This window comes from Mobula hypostoma, chromosome 4 (genome assembly GCF_963921235.1).
Source record: "Mobula hypostoma chromosome 4, sMobHyp1.1, whole genome shotgun sequence".
In the NCBI taxonomy this organism is placed as follows: domain Eukaryota; kingdom Metazoa; phylum Chordata; class Chondrichthyes; order Myliobatiformes; family Myliobatidae; genus Mobula; species Mobula hypostoma.
In genome coordinates, this window is record NC_086100.1 from 49,205,553 (window position 1) to 49,228,737 (window position 23,185).

Below are 23,185 nucleotides of genomic sequence, written 5' to 3' on the forward strand. Positions count from 1 at the left end.
CTCACAATCTGCCCTGTTATGGCCTAGCACTTTGTTATCTGCCTGCACGGCACTGCACTTCTGCAACTGTAACACCTTATTCTGCTGTAATTGCTTTCCCTTGTACTACCTCAATGCAATACTGTAATGAAATAGTCTGTACAGGTAACATGCAAAATAAAGATTTGCAATGTACATCAGTACATGTGATGATACCAGGTCCTAAACCGGCATTAGAAACTGACAGAATAGGTCCATGTTAATTTGTTGAATTTACTTATTCCTCGGGCTTGCAATCCCAACCAAAGGCACTCCTCTCTCACATCTACCTGTGTCCTACATGCATTCAAAACAATCCCTAATCTATATTGCATTTATTGCACTTTGTTAATTTGTGGCAGCAGTACAGCAAACCCCGTTACCCTACGTAAGACTCTGCAATGGCCACTTTATGTACCCATACATGAAGCTCCGGGTCATTTCAGTTGGGTTCTTCAGAAAGCTTTAGAAACTTGCAAATTATATATCCATTCAACATGCAGGAGTATTTTGGTTATTGTCCTTCTCGTTCTTTCTAAACTGTAATAATGCCATCTGTCCTCTTTCTGTCTTCCTGGATCATGTTTCATTTGGTTTTCTGCACTTGCTCAGTCAGCAGTAGTATGTCATACTTTTCTGGAATCACAAAATTCCAGATGCTCATGCTCTCTTTTACTTTATGTATTGCAACTTTGATGTCTTACAGTGGCCTTATGAATACAATGTGAAACTATATCACATTTGATTTATTTAGTCCTTTTTAATTTTATAATGTTGATGCTAACTAGCAACTCAACCAGCCTTCAGCTTTCTTTCTCTATAATATTCTGAATTAATAAGTGATGATCAGATTTTACATTTTCTTTTAATCTGTAAATGGTATTGAATGAATGAGGTTCTTAAGCAGAATTGTTGGAGCAGATGAGCTTGTTTTGTGATGTGCCCATTAATACAGTGTAGGGCCTGCATAAAATTTGAGCTTCCATCTCATTGTGTAGAACTAATTTAATTCTCTATTGATTTATTCATATTAATGAGCCCAAATATTGTATGGCTTGTACCAACTAAAGCTTGCTGGAGCTGATAGAAGCTATCACTGGACCATTTGAGGAGAAATGTTCATTGCCCAGAACTGGCAACAGATCCACAGATTTGAAATGCTTGACATGATAGAAGACTGCAATGAAATGAGGGCTCACACAACTGGTACTGGCAGAGGTTTGATCAGCACATATAGTACGAGCTCAAGGTCAGCATACAGCCATTAAATCCCACCTCCCAACAATGGCATCACTAGCCTCACAGACTACTATACAGTTGTCTCACTCACATAATGAAAACTTATTTCTTTCAAGACTTGTACTCTAACATTCATAAGATCTACCACATTCTTACAGTCTTACCATTGAGGCCCCAGGTTAACCATGGATGGGCGCCCTTTCTCAATATGCAGGCCTGGGCAGTACGACATGGTGAACAAGCTGTTGCCCATGTAGGAACCTCCCCCCTCTCCACACAGCTGATGAATTGAAAGGAACGGCAGAGACCGATACAGTTTAACACCAACTGCATTGCAGGAGTTTACAGTCAGCATCGAACTCAACATAGGACTGCAACTCCAGATCTTTCCTCGGGGTTTATTCCCAAAGCCTCCCCCACGAGTGGGTGTAGCCAGAAAGCAGTGGAGGTTTGAGATCAGAGTTTTACTTCTCCTAGTTAAGCTTCCAACCATGGCTAATGAAGTCCATCTGCACGAAGCGACTGGTTTTAAGGCACAAGTAAGCCGCCTTTGGCTTTTTTCCTGTCAGTAGAAATGATTCTGCCAGATTAGCAGCAAGCCACACGTGAAGGCCAGGAGCTGGATTTGGATGTCAGAGGCTATTTGAGACACAAGCCACTGGGAACATTTAATAGATATGAGAGCTTATCGCTACTAACAACCCATTCCCCAGCTATAACAACCTTATGGAACCAGTCCTACCATTACTCAAAGATTTAAACCCAGATTTGATAGCTTCCACATACTACCAAACATACCATTCGCTCACGGACAGTTTCCTTGTCTTTCTTGAGAGAAGGTAACATATAACCAGTGCCAGCGACAACAGACTGGAGGAGCAAATGTGTGTTGTGAATGGCTCATGACGGGTGACATGCTGTCTTCTTGTTACTACCATCAGGGAGGAGACTCCCAGTCAATGATTCAGAAACAGCTTCTGCCCCTAAACCATCAGAATGCTGAATGGTGCATGAATGCTACCACGTTATTTCTTTCATTTTTGCAATACTTACTTATTTTGTAATTTATAATAAAAGAAAGCATGTTTTTTGAGTGACTCGTATTTTACTGTTATCTTACATGTGCTATATGTACCTCATGCAGTGCATGACTGTTGCTGTTGTGTTTTACACCGTGGCCCCAGAGGAACACTGTTTCATTTGGCTGTATTCATGAGTATTCATGCTTGGTTGAATGACAATTAAACTTGAACTTGATAAGCCTAGCTGGCTTCTTCCCCCTTCCTTTCCAGTGCTGATGAAGGGTCCCAGTCCCTTACTAACTCTTCCTTCAGTTAGTCCTGACGAAGGGTCTTGGCCTGAAACATCGACTGTACCTCTTCCTAGAGATGCTGCCTGGCCTGCTGCATTCACCAGCAACTTTGATGTGTGTTCCCAGGTTCCCAGTCCAAAGTTGACTGCTTATTTCCCTCCGTAGACGTTGCCTGATCTACTGAGTTCCTCCGGCATTTTGTGTGTGCTGTGTACAAATAGTGGCTTGCAACCAGAGCTGGAGGAAAGGCCAGGCAAAGTGCCAGGAAAGCAAGGTCACACACAAGCCCTGCTCTAAATGATTCTGAGAAAAAAATAGGCCAGCCTGAGATAAAGACCAATAGGCTACGTGACTAATATTTGGTAATCGAGTGCTAACGGTTGTCCTGTCATTTTAACAGGTAATTCCAAGACACAATTCCTGCACTGATCAGAAACTAATAGCCTAGCCTACACGATTACAGCCCAGCATATAAAACCATGGAAAAAAATTTGCAATCAAATATACACTAATAAATAGCTAACAATGCCCATAATTGAAATTATTTTCCCAAATACTTAATCAGTTCCTGTATATCTATAATGCTGCTTAGAGTTGTAGAAAAGGAGACTGTTAGGGCATATCCTGGAGTTAGAGTATGTAGCAAATATTAATTTCACCAGCAACCAATATTCAGACGTGAATGTGGATTGTAGATTGAATTTAAAATGCAACTCTGAACAATAGTTTTCCTGATGTTAATTGTAAAGCAGACAATGCTGATTAACATTCATTTTGGGTGTATGGGGTGTGGGTGCGTAAAAGGAAGTGTGTGAAGATTATGTGTAATTCAAAGTAAGCTTTGTGAATACGTTGTAATGATAGAATTGTCCCGTCGTTACCTGTGATCTTTAGCATATAAAAATGTCATGTACTATTGGGTTGGGAGGCCTGTTCTTACAAGAGCTTCTCAACATGATGCCCGCTGCTCATTTTTGCTGAATAAAACATTTCTATATCCTCTATCTTCAGTGTCTCTCCAGTGACTTTGTTCACGCTACAACAGAGACTTCTGTTCTTCAGCTTTGCTGGATAGAAGTGAAGTATTTACTGTAGATCAAATATTCAACTCTTTTTGCACTACAATACATTTTCCACTGTAGTTACTGGTGTCCATCAGGCTGCATAGCTATTCAAAGAAAATCTTTCTGAAGCCAATCCTGGAATGATACTGCTGTTTTATGTAAGCAACAGAAGGTGGATGTTTTCCATTTCCTTTCACAATCAATTTCAGATTTATCTGGCAAGTACTTCAGTGTACAGTGACACACCAGCTTAATTAAACATCTGATGTTTACCAATTGCTGTCAAGAGTTCTCAGGTGTTTTTCAATTGTTGAATCTTAGTTTTCCTTCCCCCCTGCCCCCCCAGTCTGACACAGAATTCTGGGATAAAATGCAAGATGAATGGGAAGAAATGGCACGTAGAAATTGGATTGCAGGAAGTGAGCAGCCACCAACAAGTACAACTGTCTCCCCGCATGAGAAGGTAATTTTCTGCTGAATAATCAAACGATAACAGCAAGTGAGCAGTTAAAGCAGCACATGAATAAGAAGTGAGGGTGGAAGGAGTTCAACAGATTTTATTTGAATGGAGTTGAGTTTTGTAATTCATAAATGATTAAATTGTTGCAACCTAGTAACAAATACTGAGTTAATATTGGATGGATGAATTTACACTGTTAAGATGTGTATCAGGCAGCTAACTAATTGAATTGAATTGACGTTATCTCTTACATACTTCACGTACAAGAGTAAAAATCTTTACGTTATGTCTCCATCTACAAACCGTTTATAAATGTGCAATGTGAAATTTATAGTAATTTTTTAGTAAATAGTATGTACAACAGGACAGTCAATATAGCATAGAAACTGGTTTAGTTCTAAAAAGCTGGCTATTAACAATACTTACAATTTTTAATAATATTAACTTTTTGCTGCAGGGCTATTATTTTCACACTGACAATCCCTATAAAGACTGGCCCAATGCATTTGAGGAAGCATTAAAGAAGCAGAAGGAGGGGGATCTGCCCAATGCTGTCTTGTTGTTGGAATCAGCTGTTTTGCAGGACCCCTATGATGCAGAGGTAGGCTGATGATGTGCATGTTTACACGTGTTTACATGTTTCAAAAATACACAGCCATTTTATTAGGTACAAGAGTGGAACCCAGTGTGCTCTTCTGCTGCTGTAGCCCATTCATTCACTTGGTTTGATGTGTTGTGCATTCAAAGATGCTCTTCTGCACACCACTGTTGTAATGTATGGTTATTTAAGTTACTGTCGCTTTCCTGTCAGCTTGAACCCGTCTGACCATTTTCCTCTAACAAGGCATTGTCATCTGGCAAATTGCCTCATCGCCAGACCTCACCAAAAGGCATCAGGACCTCGCCTGGCTGGCGGTGAGGGGGGCCCTCCCAGTCAGAGCCCTCCTGTACGCCCGGAACGTTGCCTCCACACCCCGCTGCCCACGGGAGGACTGCAGTGAGGAGGAGTCTGTGACCCACCTCTTTGCACACTGTCAGTTCGCAGAGAGGGTGTGGAGGAGGATGGATGGGCTAATGTCATGTTTCATCCCCAGCAGCTGCGTAACAGAGGACTCACTGATCTACGGGCTGTTTCCGGGGACGCACACGGAGACCAACATCCGGTGATGCTGGCAGATCATCAACTCGGTGAAAGACGCTCTTTGGTCGGCCTGAAACTTGATGATCTACCAGCACATGGAGACGTCCATGGCAGAATGCTGCCGATTGGCACATTCTCGGCTGCAGGAGTACGTGCTGAGGGACGCACTGAAACTTGGTGCAGCCATCGCAAGGGCCCGGTGGGGAAGGACCACGGTATAGGGTGTTACGTACCCCGTAACTGGGTTGCCAAACCAGCAGAAATGGAACACTCGTTGGAGTCTAGATTACTAGGAACTAATGAAGTTTTATTAAAGAAATAAGTAACACAGTACTCTAATCGTAAAGATATAAATGCAACAGGTTAGTAATGGTAATACACACATGTACACAGAACTAGGGTAATAGGAATCAAACCAAGCTCTATCGCAGTCTAGGGGTAAAATGATCAGTTGTAAGTGATGCAGAGTTCAGTTCAGCTTAGTACAGTTCGCAGTAATCGCTGTTGTGCCGTTGGGGGGGGGGCGGAGAGAGAGATGTAAATTTGATTCAGGCAGACTTTTGATGTTCTTCGCAGTTGGTTTTGGGCGGACCCTTTTATGTCTTCTATCCCGCTGTGGTCACCGACTGTGACCCCCCCCGTTCCGGATACGACCATTCTTCCGCGGTGAACCCTGCACCCAGGCAAGGGCGGACACACACACCAGATTCCCACCGATCGTACCTTTGCACCCTGTGAGTCTATGGTCGGTTCCCGTGAACCGGACCTCCAAACTCCCACCAGCTTGTGGGGGCACACCGCTCTTCCAGGGTCTTGTTATCTTGTGATCTCGTGGTGTTTGCCGTGCCTTAGCGAATCTGTTCTTTTTATCCCCCTGCTAGGGTATCGCCTGTCCATCAAACTTCAAACAGTTCAGGTTCAAAGCAACCGGTCTGTCAATATTCTGAATTGTGTTTCTTTTCTGTTATCTCTCTCTCCTCTCTCATTAACATTTTGAACATTTCTCCATTGTCTCCCTTATCTTTCTCATTAGCATCAATCGTCTGATAACTTGGTTTGTCGTCACAAGGGTTCTTCTCCCGCGGGATTGGGAGGGGTCGGGTGGTGGGGAGTATACCCCTCATCAGCAGTGTGTAAAGATGAAACAATGGGGTGCCACGTGAGTGGCTAAAAGTGTGGAAATGTATAGAATATAGTGGAAACGTCTGTAAAGGATTGAAAGTCATTGAATGGTTTTTTGTACATTATTTTTGAATAAAGTATACTTTGTTAACAAAAATTATCATCCATAGAACTGCTGTTTGGTGGATTTTTTTTTATATTTGTTTTTCACACCATTCTCTGTAAACTCTAGAGACTGTTGTGCATGAAAGTCCCGGGAAATCAGCAGTTTCTGAGATACTCAAACCAACCATTCTGGCACCAACAATCATTTCGTAATCAAAAAAAGGAGAAAACCTGCAGATGCTGGAAATCCAAGCAACACACACAAAATGCTGGAGGAACTCAGCAGCCCAGGCAGCATCGATGGAAAAGAGTAAATAGTCAATTTTTCGGGCCGAGACCCTTCATCAAGACTGATGAAAAGTCTTTGCCTGAGACGTTGGCTGCTTACTCTTTTCCATAGATGTGGCCTGGCCTGCTGAGTTCCTCCAGCATTTTGTGTGTATTCCATGATCAAAATCACTTGGATCACATTTTTCCCCATTCTGATGTTTGGTGTGAACAATTGAACCTTTTGACCATGTCTGTATGGTTTAATGCATTGCGTTTCTGCCACATAATTGGGTGTTACACATTTGCATTAATGAGCAGGTATACCTAATAAAGTGACTACTGAGTGTAGACGAACGATCATTTGAGCTGAAATAAGATACAACTGTGTGATACTGATGTTTCACAAGCATGAGTTTGTTTCAATAACCAGTCAGCTTTAACAATACTGTCCATGGCCTGAAGCTCATTCTATATGTGACTAGGACCAATTCATACTGATTTTTAAGGTTTGGCACTGTACACAACAAATATTTAATTACTATACAGTTGATCACTCTGGATAATCACTCTCTCTCTGCAGTTCAATTTGGCTGCAATGTATAACCTAGAAAATATAATGCTAGATTTTGCCAAGAGTTTTCCAGCAGCACACCCTGAACTCATCACCTCTACCAGCTGAAGGCCAGGGCAACAGGTGCTTGAGAAGGAAACCACGTGAATAATTAATTTTCAAGTTACACACTTCCCTGTCTTGGAAATGCATCACTGTTCCTTTGTCAATGGAATTATCTTGCATTTCAGCACTGTGGGAATATCTTCACGACAAATTACTTCAAGAAAACTCCCATCAGGTCTGCCTTTTGCAGCCTTTCCTCGCGACCGACAAGTCTGGGCTGGCTGGTGAGCGCAGAATAACAAAACCTCGTGGTGTAGGAACACAGATGATGGAGCCAACACCAGAGTCACGATCCAGAGCATCAGCAACGTAGCACTCTGTTAGGGAACAGATTTTTGGCACGTCTTGAGCCCTCAGTATCAATTCGAGTAGAAGTGCCCAGAGCCATGATGGCACCAGTCACATCTTGCACTGCAGCAGCTGAGCATTGCATGTCCACTGCCTGTAATATAGTGAGACAATACCTACAAAAGAAATGGAGTTAGGTTTTTTTTTATCCCAGTTCTCAGTCCATAAGCATGTAGATTTCAGCATATTAAACAATCATCCAGGTACAACATAGTTATTGCTCCCGCATTACCCTTTTGTCATTGTGTTCAGACTCTCTGTGCTCGTTACATTGTATCACTTGGATAAATTAAGGGTTTTGAGGATTGATAATTCAAGAAGTCACTTTTCACTGGGTTAGTGTAGCATCGGCATGCTACTTTTAATCGGATTGCCGTATGAATGATTGTATCGTTTATACTTCTAGAGGGTGAAGAACGTCAAATAGAGGGTGAACAGCAGAATGGTTAGTGCATATCCTTAAAGCAAAGGGCGAGACCATTCAACCCACAAATTCCATGTCAATTCGGAGCCATCAGTGCTGTTTCCCCCTCTCTTGTCCATAACCTTGTAATTTATTATCTCTCATGTCATCAACTCCCTTCTTAATCTTTTTGCGACGTTAACTAAGGGGTAATTTACCTACCAGCGGACCTTTGGGATGTTGGAGGTAACCAGCGTGCCTGGCGTCATGCAGAGAAATTGCAAATTCCATCCAAAGGATAGCCTCAAAACCAGGACCTCAAGACTTGAGGGGCAGCAGCACTCTGCTTGCCCGTGCTGGTCTGCACATGGAAGCAGTTTCAAGCCTTGAATATATGGCCATAACATGATGCAGCCCAGCGAGATGTCCTATCAGCCACATCTCTCTCTTTCCCCCTTTCTCTTTCTACCTTTTCCAGCTAACTCATTTGGAGATCAGTCCAAATAAAAACGATTTCCGTTTTTTTTTTACACCTATATTATAGTAAAATGTTTTGCAGTGCTCAAATGTCCCTTAACAGACAAAATCTGTGATTTGAAATAGAAAGGGGCTTTTAGAATAGATAACATGAACTGATTTTAAAAATAAGGTTGATTTTCAGGTTTGTCATAAAAGAAAAAAGAAAGAAAAAGTAGGGAAGTTCCAGGAGAATTCTGAGCAATTTAACGTTTGGGATATACTGGAGAGCAGAGCAGCAGGAGCAGAGAATTCTTGGAACATGTTTGTTAGAGTTGTTAACTCTTTACGTTCTTTCTAGCTTCTGCACCTTTCACTTTTCTAACTGCTTCTACCAGATACTTCATCGAAAAGAGCATCTCTACGACAGTAGACATTTACCCAACTAATGAAGTTTCAGATCCAGAAATCTGAAGGCAGATGTGGCTTCTTAAAAGTTTATCTACTAATTTGCATACCCCAGGAGGGCTTTATTTCTGTATAACAAGGAATGTATGCTGGACATCTTCTGTTGCAAATAAACCTACTTATAAAATTCCTGACAGATTTAGCTCTGTGCACAATGTCTCAAATCCGTTCTCTTAATTGTAAGATGTTCAGAGCAGCAAAATGGTTAAAATGTAAAATGTTATCCTCTGCTGGCATCTTGTTTTGTGTTTTAACTACCTTCTATGTATGTTTCCTGTAATTATTGACTGTTTTAGCCTGAAATATCTGATCTATCAATAAAGGATTATACTGGAGGTATTTGTTATTATTTTTGATAAATAGGAAAAGGGATTGGTTATCTAATATGTTCAAAATGTCTACGCCCACTTCATGACAGATGAAATTACCCCAGGAGCTTGAAAATCAAACAACTGTATTTTTTAGAAATCTGGAATAAAAGCAGAAAATAATGCAAGTACTTGGGTAAGAGATTATTTGAGGAGAGAGAAACACAGGAGTTAATAATTCAGGTCAGCAATCCTTTCACCCGTACTAGGAAAATTTAGAAATCAAACCTGTTTTAATTTGCAGGATGTGTAACTCACTTGAATTGTGAATCAAGATCAACCTTGTATCAGCAAAACTTTTAGGAGAGATTTTTTTTTCTATTTTTAGTATGTGATTATAAAGATTTATTTTATTGCAAATGCATTAAAATTATTGTTTATATTCACACAGGCCTGGCAGTACTTGGGCACCACCCAAGCAGATAATGAAAATGAACAAGCTGCAATTGTTGCTCTCCAGAGGTAAATCATAACAAACCATTAAAACTTCTTTTAAAATACTGTATATGGTTTACAAATCAAAGTAATTTGAATTCAGTTAATGAAAATTCATTTAATAGCAGGAAAACATGGCTATGAGTTTGTAGAAGTACAGAAATATATATTTTCCTCAAGAACTGGGGAAAATAACACGCCTATCATTAAATTACTGCAATAATACATGCCTTGATTATCTACTTTACAAGGGTTGTACTCTTTTTTAAAAGAAGTCATATTTTAAAAAAAGTCTTACAAGAATGATATCATTTCTAAGTCTATAGTGAAATAAACTAAATTGAAAATGAATCAAAATCTGGTTTTATTATCACTGACATGTATGTCATGAAATTTGTTGTTTTATGACAGCAGTACATTAAAAACTTGCTATCACTTAAAGTAAGAAATGTAAACAAATAAATGAATAATGCAAAAAGAGAGCAAAGCACGAGGCAGTTTTCATGGGGTCATGGTCTATTCAGAAATTTGATGACAGAGGGGAGGAATCTATTTCTAAAACACTGAGTGTGTTTCTTCAGGCTGATGTACCTCCTCCTCAATGGTAGCAAAGAGAAGCGGTTACATCCTGGATGGTGAGGGTCCTTAATGATGTTTGATGCCTTCTTGAGGCATTGCCTTTTGAAGATGTCCTTGACTGTGAGGAGACTAGTGTCCATGATAGGGCTGTGTTTCCAATCCTGTCCATTGGAGCTCCTTAGCAGATGGTGATGCAGACAATCAGAATGTTCCCAATGGTATATCTATAGAAATTTGTTAGTCTTTGGTGACATACCAAATCTCCTCACACTCCTAATGAGGTGTACCCAGTGGTGTACCTTCTTTGTCATTGTGTCAGTATTTTGAGTCTAGGATAGACTTCAGAGATTTTGACAACTAGGAACTTGAAATGCTCACCCTTTCAGTTGTTGACCCCTCGATGAGGACTTGTGTGTAATCTCCCAGTTTCTTGCTCTTTGAGTTCCTTGCTCTTCCTGATGTTGATCGCAAGGTGGTTGTTGTGACCACACTCAACTAGCCGATCTATTTCACTCCTGTACACCTTCTCATCAAAATCATTGTTAAGATAATTTGTTTCGCTCTTTTATTGCTGGTTTTGTACGTAGTAGCTTTCTCTGTCATTGAACCCTGACCTTCCCATGCTTGCTTTCAAATGGACCCTTGACATTGACAAAATGCACCAACTGGAGAGAAACATCTATCATAAACACAAAATTCAGCAAGCTGCAGTTAGAGCTAAGTTTCACCATAATTAATGGATGAATTCAAATTTCTGTACATCAACCCCATCTCGTTAAGAAAAAGAATTGATGGACTGATAATTAGCACAAAGTAGAATATCACGAAATATACAAGAATGTCAAAGCAGATGACCATGTTTCCAAGTGTCAGTGGCACAGCTGGTAGAATTCCTGCCTCAGCAGCAGCACTGGGGGTTCGATCTTGACCTCTGGTGCTGTCTTATGAGGATTTTGTACTTTCTTCCTTTGACCGTGTGGATTTCTTCGGTGCTGTAGTTTCTTCTCAAAGATGTGCAGGGTCTGCTTTAGATTATTCCTGGATAGAACCATCAGGGGGCTGATGGGAATGTGGGGAGAATTGTTTACATCAATAATTAGTGCAGGAATATGATTTCTCTGGGAGCAGACATAGACTTGTTGGGCCAACAAGTGATAGTGATAGTTCTCACAAGTCAGTAGAGTAGAACCAAGGTCTCCTAATAGAGACTGAATCATTTGAATGGCCTCTTCCATCACCTCTGCCTCCAACCTGACTCTTGACTAACAGCATTCCTATAAAAAGAAGCAACAGGAGCAGCAATAGGTGTAGTCCATTACCTTAGAAGGAAAATCCTGTCTAATCTTCTACATCTGCTCTACTTTCCTGTCTGTTCCTGTATCTCTTTAGTTCCTTAGCATCACAAATCAGCCGGTCTTGGATGTTAAAAAAAAAGTCTGATTTAGAGAATTCGAAAGATTCATAGTCCTTTGATTAGAAAGCTCCATATCACTTCAATCCAAACCCTTTCCCTGAGGTTATGACGCTCTCCAATTTTGCATTCTTAAATTAGGGACACAGCACCAACACTGTCAAGTCCTCTGAGGCCTTCAAATATTAAATAAGATCAGTTTCCATTTATCTAATCCTCTGAGAATATAGATTCAGATTTATTTTTCACATGTACATCAAAGCATACAGCGAGATGCATTGTTTGCATTAAGATTTGCTTAAAGGAGGTGCTGGGGCCAGATTGCAAGTGTCACCACACATTCCAGCACTACCATAGTATGTCACAATGTTCAGCAGAACCACATCAGCAACAGTAATACCAACGTCAAAACAACAGAATAAAACATGACCACAACCAGCCCTTTCCTAAACCTCCCACCCACACACACAGACAGGCTTCCGATCCCAGGATAGCCCACCTCTGGGCCACTAGCCCTTGACCCTGGACTCACAGTCATCGGGCCTGCAAACCCAGTCCCTGGCCCGACCTCGAAAACGTGACCTTTGGGCCTCCTCCTCCAGACTCACTGATTTTGGCCTTTGATCTCTCAGGCTTTCTACTCACTATTTTACTTAATCACTCAGTCAGTAGATATTGAGAGACTCAAGTGATATGAGGTTAATGTAAGAAAGTGCAAAGAATATAATTGTTATGAAAAATATCAAGGAACTTTAATGTTACTATTGCTGTTTTCTATAGTTTAGCTAATCCAGTTTTTTCTGATATATTTAACAGAAATAATTTTGACTAATCTGGAATTCTGATCTGAATAAACATATTTTTGAGTATTCCATAAAAACTGAGTAATACCTGCCATTGTTGGCAATGTAAACTACAAACTCCTATTTGCTGTAAGCATGTATTTTCATCTTAACAGTACAATTATTGATATTGAAGGTAGTGGAAGTTTTTAGTCATTATGCACATTTCCTTGAATACATTAAATAACTACCTCCTTCATTTGGTATTAATAAATTGTTACTTCTTGAAGTACTATATGTAAGGGGGTTTCTTTTTTTTATGTCACTGCGTAGTCTAGTTAAAATGGCTTCTTTGTTATGTTATAATTGAAAGGGCTTCTTTGTTATGTTAACTGCTGAGAAAGTCCTCCCGCTAGCAGCTTGTTTTGGATTATCTGTTGATAAAAGGACAAATGAACCAATTGCGATAGTTGTTATGTTTTTGGTATGTCTGTAAGAGATTGTATGCGAGGGGTTTTGGGGTAGAAGGCGGGAGAGAGAGACAGAGGATGGACCAGTTGCTGTGAGTCCGCTAATGGGGTCGGACCCTGAGCGGGGCGTTTGGCGAGGAGAGGAGACGGAGACGGACTCGTGTGGAGCGTCTGGTTAAGCACCGTTGTTGGTCCCAGGCAGCCGGTTGAGGTGGTCCAAGGGGTCGCAGGGTGAAGAAGGAGGTTCCTGAGCTGCACCTGTTTGTGCATGAAGAGGTTGAACTTTGATAAGTGTGGCGCCTTTGACTTTCCTTTTATATTTTATTCTCTATTAATTGTGTAGTTCCAGTAATATCTATAAACTGTAAATCATTTAATTGCATCTGGTGTATTGTCTGTTATTTGGGCGGGGTGGGGTACATCACACAGCATCCACACAAACTGATTACCCAGTTTGGTGGGGCTGAGGGCTGTTTCCCTAGATGACAGCAAGCCGAGCAACTCTGAGGCTGGCCAGGGGGGCTACATATAAAATCTTCACGAAGTTAGGTCTGTCATTCTGTATAGCTGTCCTCAGTCTCCTGATGTACACGGTTATTTCTGAGCATTCAGTTTGATGTAGAATTTAAATTGTAGGGCCACAACAGTCTTTGAAAGAACTGTGTTTTCATTTTGTTTTTCTAGATGTCTAGAGCTGCAGTCTTGTAACCTGGATGCCCTTATGGCATTAGCAGTAAGTCTCACCAACATTGGTCTGCAACAGGAGGCCAGCGAAGCCCTGAAAAATTGGATTAGACATAACCCCAAGTACAAGTACCTCATAAGGGGAAAAACTGGCTCTCCAGTTCTTGGAAGGAGGGAATCCAAAGAAACAGGAGGAAGGTAAATTCAAATCAGTGTTTTGGAAACTAGTGAAGTATTTGTTTTGAAAAACATAATTACTGCAAGGTCACAAAATGTATTATTATACATAATTTGCATCTGACTGCAGCTGTGAATGAATCATGTATGAATGGAAAAACATTCTCATTTAATTGATACTCAATAACTTTAAATCTTTTTAGTTTGTTCCTTGCAGAAGTAAAAGACCTGTTTTTGAAAGCAGCTCATCAGAATTCAGATGCCATAGATCCAGACCTGCAGACTGGACTAGGTGTGCTTTTCAATCTCAGTGGAGAATATGACAAAGCCATTGAAGCTTTCAATGCTGCCCTCACGATTAGACCACAGGTAAGATCTTACTGTTTTAAGTAATTGGATGCTAACATTACTTCAACCCATTCCAGCATGATTTCAGTTTTAGATAAGGATTGTTCATTTTTCATTATATTTTAGAAGCTAATTCAGAAATGAACTCTAATAAAGTAAAATGCCTAAATTTAGTATCTAAAACTGTTCAATATTCATTTTTTTTGTCATTTTGCCACATGGTCCAACATAACTAGGTAGATAAATCACCCATAGGAGAATATAACAAATTTATTGTGCAGATATTTTTGGAAAAGTTGTAGAGGACACAATTTACTATTGAACATTAATATTTTACTAAGCTGCAGTGAGAGCTGAGGGTAAACATAGAAAGCAAGGTCATTTAGTCCTTTACACCTGCTGCACAATTCCTCATTATCATCCCTCCAGTTCCTTGTTCCCATCTTCTCTCTACTTTTGTTTAATCCCCTGATATCAAGAAATATATCTACCTCTTTGAATATATTTAAAGACTTAATCTCTACTGCCTCTGATAGAGAATTTCACAAGTTAACCACTCTCTAGGTGAGAAACTTTCTCCAGATCTTGGTTCTAAATCACATTTCTTGTATCCCGTGAGCCCTAGTTCTGAACCCTCGAGCTAGTGGGAACGACCTCCTTTCAGTTTGTCTGTCCGGCACTGTTGGAATTTCATAGGTTTCTAGGAGATTCTTCTCATTCTTCAGAACTCCAGTCAATGTAGGCCTAACCTACCCAATCTTTCCTTGTCCATCAGTCCCGCCATCATGGGAATCAAGTCTGCTGAACCATTGTATATACACTCCATAGTAAAAAAACACATGAAACTCCAAACAGGGTTTTTATCAAAGGCCTTGCTGCTCCAGCAAGATATCCTTGCTGCTTCAGCCAAATCCTCATGTCACATCGCAATCCAAGGTCCTGCTCTTTCTGTTCAGTGTTGCCTTGTTTAATCCTTTATTGCAAAGGCACAGGATAGGGAAGATTTGATGCCACTTACAGGGCACCGGTGAGTAGGGTTGCCAACTGTCCCGTATTAGCCAGGACATCCCGTATATTGGGCTAAATTGGATTGTCCCATATGGGACCGCCCTTGTCCCGTATTTCCCCCCACTAAGGTAGAGCATTCCTATGAAACCTTTCATGCTGAAATGGCGTAAAGCGAAGAAGCAATTACCATGAATTTATATGGGAAAAATTTTTGAGCGTTCCCAGACCCAAAAAATAACCTACCAAATCATACCAAATAACACATAAAACTTAAAATAACACAAACATATAGTAGAAGCAGGAATATGATAAATACACAGCCTATATAATGTAGAAATAATGTATGTACAGTGTAGTTTCACTGAACAGAATCACCAAAACTGATTTGTAGAGAAAAGAAATCGGCACGTACACACATGTGCACACAGGTGCCCGCGCAAGGCTTCATGGTCATGGTAGTCTTTCTCGGGGTAAACACAAGTGTCCCGTATTTGACTGTTACTTTTGTCCCTTATTTGGGAGTGAGAAAGTTGGCAACCCTACCAGTGAGACCACATGTGGAGTGATGCATACTGTTTTTGTCTCCATTTTTAAGGAAGGATATGCTTACATTGGAGGTACTGCCGGGGGGGGGGGGCGTGGGCAGAGTTATTAGGTTTCTTTTTAGATCAAGGGGCTGATGAGTGAAGGGGCCTGTATTTTTATTGTTCCGAAGATGTGAGGTGATCTGTTTAAAACAATCAATATTCTGAGTGGATTTCCTTCAGTGGGGTATTCAGGTCTAGGAGGCATGCTTGCAGAATAAAGGGTCAGCTCCCTTAAGACAGAGGTTAAGAAGGATTTTTCCTCTCTCTCAGAAGATTGTGAATCTTCAGGTTTCTATGACTTAGACCTGCACAGCAGTCATGTCACTGCATTCAAAGTGGAGACTGACAAACAGTTACACGGGAGACGAGGAGAGAGAGTGGGGCGGTGGAATGGTGTTGAGGTCAGGATTGGATGAGCTGTCATATTGAATGGTGCAGGGGCTGATTGGCCAAATCCTTCTCCTGTTTCTTAAGTTAGTGAGTAATGTGGCGTCCTAACTAGGGTATGTCAGTTTAAGTAATTAATTCAGTATACAAAATAGGAAAGTAAGATTGGACTAAGAGACAGACAAAAAAGTAGTTGAAGAATGTTACGTTTGAATACTCCAGCAATAGTTATAAATCAGAAATGATGCTGCACATCTCAATCCAGGACATACAGTAAATAACACTTGTTACATAGTTTAAAAAGAATCATGAGCTAATAATAGATTTGACCTAACCGTCTGGCGTGATTAATTCCTATGTATTCAGCATGAAGTATCTGCACACTGTTCTGGTTTATTTCATTACAAGTTCCTGAGTATGAAACTTTTTTTAAAATGGAATTTTGGGGAGAGTAAAATGCGACAGCAACTTCTCAATTTCTGTGCATAACTGTAATTGTACAGTTAGAGAAAGTTGGTGGTACAATTCTCACAGAATTAAGTATTCTAGTCTCATTACGGCTAAATCTTATACAATGCAAACTTTTTCCAGCAATGATGGAAATTTTCACCTAAGCGTTCTTCCTTCTCGACTCACAGTATCTTGAAAAAGAACATTCACGTCTTGTACAGTGGTGTACTCCTCGCCCATTTTCTTTTCCTATCCTTGCACTGATATTTTAGATTAAAATATCAATGTCATTTTGAAAGTGCCATGAAATAAGTCACTTAAAAGTGCAAATTTACCTCCAGTCACAATGACTGCATGGTAATCTTGGCAAGTGCAGTGCAAATTGTTCATTCATTTAACTACCAAAGAAACTGCTCTGAAAATTGATTTTATTGATAGTGCAGTCAGCACTTCTGGGAGATCCCTGAGCAGAATCTGCTGCTCAGTGAGATTATGGGTGACTTGCGGCCTAATTCCATACACTTGATACCTATTATTCTCAAATATCTACCAAATATTTAAAACAGTATTTAATTTAGTATTAATTGAAATTTGTGGAAGACTGCCAGATGACTCTGCTGGTAAGCACTTTGACTCTAATTTTTGCACAGTACTTGCACACAGTAATTGATAACTACCCAAGGTGCAAGGTTAAATCTCTTTAAGTGTTGCTGGAATGTTTAAAAGCAAGTGGAATTATATTTAATAAGTAATTTCAAGGTCACTATCTTGAAGTATGCACTATTCTTATGCAAAATTTTCTGCATTAAATGTTAGTTATTATGTTATTTATTCTAATTAAATATAGATAAAATAAAAGGGATGCAGTGAGAAGGTACTCTCTGCATTCCCTTTTATGTGAATGTTCCCAGTTGGGTTTTTTTTTTTGGCTCAAAATGAAATACAACATAGAATGAAGATGACTCTTAAGACTTTTTTTTCATATTTCCAAGGATTATTTATTGTGGAATCGCCTGGGAGCCACTTTGGCAAATGGAGATCGGAGTGAAGAGGCTGTTGAGGCTTACCAAAGGGCTTTGGAAATTCAACCTGGCTTCATCCGGTCAAGGTACAATCTGGGAATCAGTTGCATAAACCTGGGAGCTTACAAGTAAGGACAACATTGTTTTTCAGTAATTTTGTTAACTGGTAAAGGAGTTTCAGTATTTTTTTTATTCTTGCAACCAAGGGAAAGCATTTCTACAATTTATTCTTTTCTTTTACAAAATTGCTAAGAAACTAAGGCAGATCTTATGATTGCTTCTCATAATGAGACTGCCAACTTGTTAGAAAATTTGTACAAATTTGTAAAATTTAGTAAGATAGCAGCAGGGAAATCTGAATATATTCTTACAGTACTATGAAGAAAAATTTGTAACCTTGGTTGGAAGTAAGTTATTTTGCAGTAAATTCTGTTGAGTATTTATACATGAACAAACCATCAAATAAAATTCATTTATATCGTGCTTTTTGACAACCTTAGGAAGTCCCATTGAAATGGAGACACTGTTGTAATCCTAGATTTTATTGTAACAGTATGCTGTGTCATATTAAGGTTCTGAAAAACTGGGGGGAAAAAAGCTAATGACCAGAAAACGTTGGGAGTAGTGGTTTAAGACTAATTATCAGTCAGGAAACCAGGGAGAGCTCCATGATCTTTGTGACGATCACCTGAGAAGAGCCTTGGGGCTTTGGTTTCACATGTAAAAGTAGCGTTACGTACAGAGTAGTGTTCCCTCTCCTCTCCATCAAGATCCAGGTCTGGTTCATGTGCTGAAATCTGTTGAAATGGGTTTGAGTTTCAGAACTTCACTGGGGTAAGGGATCTAAATGTGAACCACAGATTAACCTTGACTCTGATCAATTTAAATTACTAAGAATGCAAACTGTATCCGTAATCAATATTAAGACTGGACATGTACCTTAACCACGTAAAATACAAAGTAACATTTTGGAACAAAGATGCCTTTGGAGCTTCTGAGGAAATCTTATTCAGTTTATTATAAACAAGCAATTCTCGCCTGAATATTTAGTTTAGGTATTGATTTGTTTTGCCTGCCGTAAGAAAGATCGTAGGTCATAACAAGCTGCCAGCAGCCATGACCTTATTGAATGGCGGAGCAGGCTTGACGGGCCAGATGGCCTACTCCTGCTCCTATTTCTTATGATCTTATGTAGTCACCAGACTCACTCTTGATCGATGTGATGGCAAACTCACCTCTAGCAGACATGTCAGTGTGAACTTGTGCCTGAAGCTTCCTAGTCAGAAGTAGAGAGACCTTGCACAACTTAATGCTGTCACAAAGTTAGGCCAAATCAAACACTTCCTATGAAACAGTTAGGGAAAAATACTGCCAGAAGGCGAACCACATCCTGGGGCAGCGACAGGCTTCTAAATAGCCAAGTATTTTCAGTGTCCCCAGATTCAGAAACATGACATTATTTAAAAAAAGAAAATTGTAAGTGATTAGAAATTTAAGAAATCAAACTGAATACTTGTTTGTTCTTCATTTTAAAAAAAAGTGTATTTAAATTCAATTCAGGAAACTGTAAGCAGTACCTTTTTTCTTCATAGAAATGAACAGACGTACTGATTCCCCAACAGGATTAATCTGCTGCAAGTTTGCACTTTGACATTGGACTCCAATGTCAGACGCTAATATGCAAAGACTCACTCACAATTTCCCAGCAACTTGCAGCCAACTAATTCAGCCTTTTTGCACAAAGCCTTATTATCTTGCCTGAAATATCTTAAGAAGTCTCAGTAGAAGCCTCAAATAAGGGCAAATAGTCCGTGAGCCAGGACCCCAAATTTGGGCCACCGGTATCAGCTGGGGGGAATAATTCTTATAGTGATTTTTGGCAAGGTATACACCCCTAGTGCTAGAAAATATGTGATAGCATTGCAGTGGTGATAGCTTTCTGTGAGGGGGACTGGGAGTTGCACCTCCATGCTATAAGAACCATGATCCCATGGTGCTTTGCCTATGATAAGATGAATTATGCCAGGTACCTGTCCCCTTACTTTGCTCAGATGATGAATCTCCCAGAGAAGAATCCCTCTGTGTATGAAGCCTTCATGACAGGCCAATTCTCAGTGCAGCTGTCAAGTAACAACCCCTTTGGGCAGATCCCTGTGGACCAAGCTATTGAAGCCACAGTGAACAAAGACACACAGACTCCTGGAGGCACATTATGGTTCAGCGTGAATGCTGGAGTTATCAAGTGTTACTACATAACAGCTGAGCACTGCAGTGCATTCCTGGGACAGTTAAGGGAGATGGTGCAAGGCAACAAATCAAAGCTTTGTCATGCGGAGCTACAGCAGCCAAGAATCCAGAAAGATGAGGAAGCAGTTTCAGCAGTGGTTAGCCTCGTACATGAATGGGTCAACCCATTTGCAGAGAAGCGGGACCTCATTAGCATCTCTACGGCAAAGGCAGCCCCCAAGGACATTGGCTCCGACCTAATGAAGGCATATGAGATTGGTGAGCAATGCCATGCAACCTTCAAGGATGATAGACTAGAGGAAGACCCACCAGCAAAGAAATTCCATGACCCAATGAAAACATTCAGTGATATGTGTAAGAAGAGAGAAGTGAAATCAAATGGGAGGGCGATCATCTTGAAAGCAGACAGGTCTTTGTTTGGACACATCATAGTGATGGCACAAAGGCGCAGTCTACGTATGGAGAATATCCTTTCTCATCCCCTTGGACCATTGGCCTGGGCCCTGACCACACCAGAAGGACTGCTGAGAAAGACAAATAAAGCTACTTTAGCCACAACCTTACAGAAAAATGTAGCAGTAGAACAGCAACTCCCAGGAAACTCTGCTACAGTGGTTGATGGAATGAACTTGGTCCAAAGAGTGAAAGATGATTAAGTTACTTTCAGAGATGTTGCCACAACAATTCTGGGTATGGCTCTGAGGGAAGGCAGTCAGAGTAGCAGAATAGATGTTGTGTTCGACACATACAAGGAGAACTCTATCAAGAATAGTGTAAGATCTCTACGGGGTGAAGAGACTGGTCATGAGTTGCAAGGTATCACAGGCACACAAATGGTGAGGCAGTGGAGGAACTTTCTGACCAAAGACAGTAACAAAAATAGTCTCATTAGCTTCATAGTCCATGAATGAAGGAAGGTGGAGTACAGAGCAAAGCTACAGGAGAAGATTCTGTATGCAACTGTGAATGACAAATGTTACAGAATCACATCTCAAGACAGTGAGGAGGTGTCAGCTCTTCAGTGTCAACAAGAAGAAGCAGATGGCCGCCTACTTGCCTATGCCACAAGAGAGGGATACCAATCTGTGGTGATCTGCTCAGAAGACACAGATGTCTTTATCATGTCTTTAGCATTTTGTGCCAAGACTGAGGCCCCATTGTTCCAAAAGTGTGGCACTAGAACCTGTACAAGGCTTGTAGTCATCAGGAAGGTTGCTGCCACTGTTGGCATAGAGGTTTGTAGGGCTCTCATCCGGTTGCACACATATACAGGATGTGACACTGTAAGCACTTTTGCAGGCAAAGGGAAGACAAGTGCTCTCAAACTTCTGACCAGCAACAGGGAAACTCAGGACACATTCTTAGAGTTGGGTCAGGAATGGGACCTCTCCCCAGAACTGATGGACAAACTGGAGGCATTTACATGTCTCTTGTATGCCCCAAAAGCATCAACCACCAAGGTCAATGAGCTCAGGTATCACCTTTTCTGTGTCAAAAAACATGAGATCGAAAGTTATCAGCTCCCACATGCAAGGACTGCTTAACAAAATATGCACAGCGAGCCAACTGCCAGGCTGGTATATGGAGAAGAACACACAAGTGCCAAGCCCTGTTGGCAGAGGATGGAAGATGGAGAGAGAAGGGGAAGCTGAACAGTTGGTGGTGCACTGGATGGAAGGCCAGCCAGCACCTGATGCCGTCCTGGATCTACTGGCCTGTAACTGTCCAAAAAAATGTTCGCGCCCCAGATGTATGTGCGTTGCAAGTGGCCTCAGGTGTACTGACATGTGTAGACTGGCAGACTGTGTAACCAGGCATCCACCTTAGAGAGTGTGGAAAGTTCAGATGAAGATGTGGAAGACTTGGAAAATTATGATTATTAATAGGTTATGAAAGTATGGAAACAAAGTATGGAAAGCAATCTTTGATTAAATATATTCATTTTACAAGCAAATGGGGGCTAGGTTATGGCCGTGGAACCCCACATTTGAATTATTGTACTGTAATCCTATATGCTATGCCAAAAGCCTAAGATTGTTTTGATTTGATATAACAATATGGAAAATATCATGACATTGATAAAACTCCAGAAATCTCTTCAAATGAGGTTTTTCACCTTTTGCGGGGGTGGGGTAACATTTTCTGCTGTACTGATGTTGATATGAAATATATACAAAAAGTGATTACTTATTTGAAGTAATAAAGCTACCACTGGTGCAATGCTATCACATATTTTCTAACTCCTGAGATGTCTACCTTGCCAAAAATCACTATAAGCATCATTCCCCTCAGATGGTACCGACCAACCCTACTGGCTCACAGACTAAAAGAAATATGGGAAATGCTCAGTAGGTCAGACAGTATCTGTGGAAAGAACAAAAGGGTAAACATTTTAGGTGAGTATTCTAAAGCTAGGATATTGATCAGCCTTTCCATCAAATATATTGGGCTTGAATCTTGATGGTATATGTTAACCGTTTGTGACAAGTGGGTCATATTTAGCTGTGCAGTTACTGGCAAATTCCATATGGTGAATCTGGCAGTACACTCCTCTGCTAAAATACACAGAATCTGCTCACTATTCTTGCGCAAAGTTGACCCAACACAGAATCTACAACCTAATTCATGACAAAGGAGATCTCAAATGTGAGGGAGAAAACTATTTAAAACAAAGATGGCAATTTGCTTATTATGTATTCACAATGTTCTTGGGTGATTTTATTTTTGCAAGTTGTTTATACACTTTAAATGCTTCGCAATATCAGGGATATTTAAATTTTTAGCAAAAAAGATGATTATCTGAAATATAATCGATACATTATTACCTACCTATGATTCAATTTGGGGGATAAAAAGAAACAAATATTCTCCGGTTAAGCATAGGGATGTTAAACATCAGAGATTCCGTTGAATTGCTAAACCAACAGGAATGCAATATAAAGAGTTACAGACATCCCACCTCTCCCGGAAGTTCTGGGAGTCTCCCACATATTAATAGTGGCTCCCTGATGCCCGAAAATTATATACAATATCACGGAAATCAATTTTTTGAGAGCGAGCGAGAGAAAAGCAAGCGAGAGCGCGCCATTGCAGAGTGTTCCAAAAAAATATAAAATGTACGTCACCCCAGACTACACTAAAGTGTATC

The 23,185-nt window shown here is 40.5% G+C and overlaps 1 protein-coding gene across 5 annotated transcripts in view; it reads left to right on the forward strand.

Moving 5' to 3' along the window:
- Window positions 1–23,185, forward strand: part of pex5la (peroxisomal biogenesis factor 5-like a) — a 178,671-nt gene that overhangs the window by 150,399 nt on the left and 5,087 nt on the right. For all 5 annotated transcript variants that reach the window (XM_063045753.1, XM_063045757.1, XM_063045754.1 and 2 more), the window contains 6 exons: window positions 3,980–4,096; window positions 4,551–4,694; window positions 9,842–9,912; window positions 13,812–14,009; window positions 14,192–14,357; window positions 17,761–17,918. In XM_063045753.1, coding sequence (XP_062901823.1) covers window positions 3,980–4,096; window positions 4,551–4,694; window positions 9,842–9,912; window positions 13,812–14,009; window positions 14,192–14,357; window positions 17,761–17,918 — 854 coding nt within the window. The remainder of the gene's footprint in view (window positions 1–3,979; window positions 4,097–4,550; window positions 4,695–9,841; window positions 9,913–13,811; window positions 14,010–14,191; window positions 14,358–17,760; window positions 17,919–23,185) is intronic.